Source organism: Babylonia areolata, chromosome 2 (genome assembly GCF_041734735.1).
Source record: "Babylonia areolata isolate BAREFJ2019XMU chromosome 2, ASM4173473v1, whole genome shotgun sequence".
In the NCBI taxonomy this organism is placed as follows: Eukaryota; Metazoa; Mollusca; class Gastropoda; order Neogastropoda; family Buccinidae; genus Babylonia; species Babylonia areolata.
Window position 1 is genome coordinate 33,968,014 of NC_134877.1, and position 2,500 is coordinate 33,970,513.

Genomic DNA, 2,500 nt, shown 5'->3' on the forward strand with positions numbered 1-2,500 from the left:
ATGTACGTTTATATGTATTTGACTGTGCTTTCATATCTCTGAAACTGCATGTTCGGTGCATATCGGTTATGCATGTGTGGGTGTATATGTGAATGTGTGTCTTCATGTTTTACATCTATTTGCTTATTTATCATCATTTTTTTTTTTTTTTTTTTTTTACTATATAGTTATTATTTATTTATTTCTTTGTGTAAGCTTATCTATCATTTATTCACCTTTTCTTTTTTTTTTTTTTCCCTCAAGGCCTGACTAAGCGCGTTGGGTTACGCTGCTGGTCAGGCATCTGCTTGGCAGATGTGGTGTAGCGTATATGGATTTGTCCGAACGCAGTGACGCCTCCTTGAGCTACTGAGACTGAACCCTGAATTATTTTAGTCTGTGTTTGTGTTGTCTGGGTGTTAGTGCTGGGCTGGGTGGGGGTTTCTGGTCTCCTCTCTTATAGAGCGTGACAATCCAGAATCGGCCTCTTCTCCCATATGAGGACATACACCGACATATAAGCCTGCCTGCCTGCCTACTCATCCGTCGGTCCGACAGCAGGTTCCATCCAACCCACCACAGGTCCAACAGACGGCAGCTGCAACCGAAGGCAGTCTCTGGCATTCTTGGAATAGCGTTTCAGGCTTGGGTCGTCAATGGACTTCCAACCTGTCCACTGGCTCTTGGTCCTGTTCCAGTCCATCCCTTCAAACTGTATACACTCGTTGATCCCAGGACCATTGGAAGGTTGGATGCCCGTGTAAATGCAAAACTCGTACATTTCTGCAAAACATCGATTCACTGGTTGGTCAGTTCTTATATATATATATATATATATGTGTGTGTGTGTGTGTGTGTGTGTGTGTGTGTGTGTGCTCACTTAATGTGGTAATCTTAGACCAGGTGGCTCATAATACATAAAAATATACTACTATTACTGATGATAATGATAAGATGAAGGAGAAGGAGAAGAAGAAGGATAAGGATCATGATCATAATAATAATAATGATGATGATGATGATGACAATAATAATAATATGAAATACAACTAATTACAGAAAGAAAAAGAGGAAAGAGAGTGAGTGAGACAGAGACCGACAGGCTGACAGGTATAAGAAAACAAAACAAAAAAGCAACAACAAAAAAACAAGCATGCAGACAGTCAGAGAAATGGGGTGTTAAGAGAATGAATGAAAGAGAGGCAGAAAGATAGACAGACCGAGAGACAGAGACAGACAGACACGCACACACACACACACACACACACACACACACACACACACACACACACACACACACACACACACACACACACACACACACACACACACACACACACACAGAGGTTTAATACACTGCGATAGTATTTCAGACAACGTAGCTGAAGCAAAACACGAAGCACACCAAAGCACCATGAAGTTAGAACTTGGATCACGGTACTGGTAGGCCATATAAAGACGAGAGCAAAGACCATACAAAAGAACAGTTCATCCATAACCTAACTTCAGAGGCAGAGGAAGCTGCAGGAATAAAGAATCTTGAAGGGGCTGTGTGAGACAACACAGACTCTCTCGGGCAAATGGGCAGAACCATCAAACATGAGGCTGACCAGAAAGCAATACGCACCCAACAGTTTGAAGAAATCCATCGCCCTCCTCTCCCTAAAAGACATCCAACCAAAAGCCCAGCCAGCCTTTTGGAAGTGAACACCAACCCACCAACTAAGGCTGAGACATGGCTACCACTTGTCACCAACTAGGTCACGAAGAAGACTGCCCAAAACAGGAACTCTGATGGACCTCCACCAAACATCTGGCAGATCTTGATTTCACCAACGGTGACAGCCCCTTCTCAAACGCATCCTGCGAAAACTTCCAAACAGCATTACATGGCAATGACTGAAGTGGAACCCAAGAGTCAAAAAAGACAAAAAGGGCAAACCATTGCAGACATGGAAGAAGGTGAAAGAGGAGGCCCGAGATAAAGACAACTAGATGGACATGCCATTTGCCCCTGCAAGTGCCTTCGGGAACACGTCAAGTAGGTTTAAGTTACACAGCTCTAAAACAGAGATTGACAGGATACTGGTTGATGGACCCACCTGTTAGTGACCTGACCGAGCGGGCAAGTCCTCTGCTGAATCTGTTCCAAACAAAACAGGAGAATGGTTGGTGGTCATTTAGTTATTTGGGACTCAAAACTAATAAATATGGGACCCTAAACTGATACAAATAAAGTCAATGGAATATCATCCATCAATGTGCCAGTGTACAAATAGAACCCTAAACTGGCTTACATGGGAACCTAAACTGATACACATATTATGTGTGGGTTATCATCAATTAATCAGTGCCAATGGGACCTACACTGATACAGATGGGACCCTAGACTGATGCAAATAATATCCACGGCTTATCACCAATCAACGTGTCCGTGTTAACTGATACATTTGGGACCCTAAACTAATAGAAATGGAGCCTTAAAAACTGCCAGCTTTGAGAATCAGCATGGGCTGCACCA

At 43.0% G+C, this 2,500-nt stretch overlaps 1 protein-coding gene across 1 annotated transcript in view; it reads right to left on the reverse strand.

The window, feature by feature from the left end:
* Nucleotides 1-514: 514 nt before the first annotated feature.
* Nucleotides 515-2,500, reverse strand: part of LOC143277305 (uncharacterized) — a 3,375-nt gene continuing 1,389 nt past the window's right edge. The window contains exons 3-4 of the mRNA XM_076582087.1: nucleotides 2,082-2,122; nucleotides 515-762 (exon numbers count right to left, since the gene is read on the reverse strand). Coding sequence (XP_076438202.1) covers nucleotides 515-762; nucleotides 2,082-2,122 — 289 coding nt within the window. The remainder of the gene's footprint in view (nucleotides 763-2,081; nucleotides 2,123-2,500) is intronic.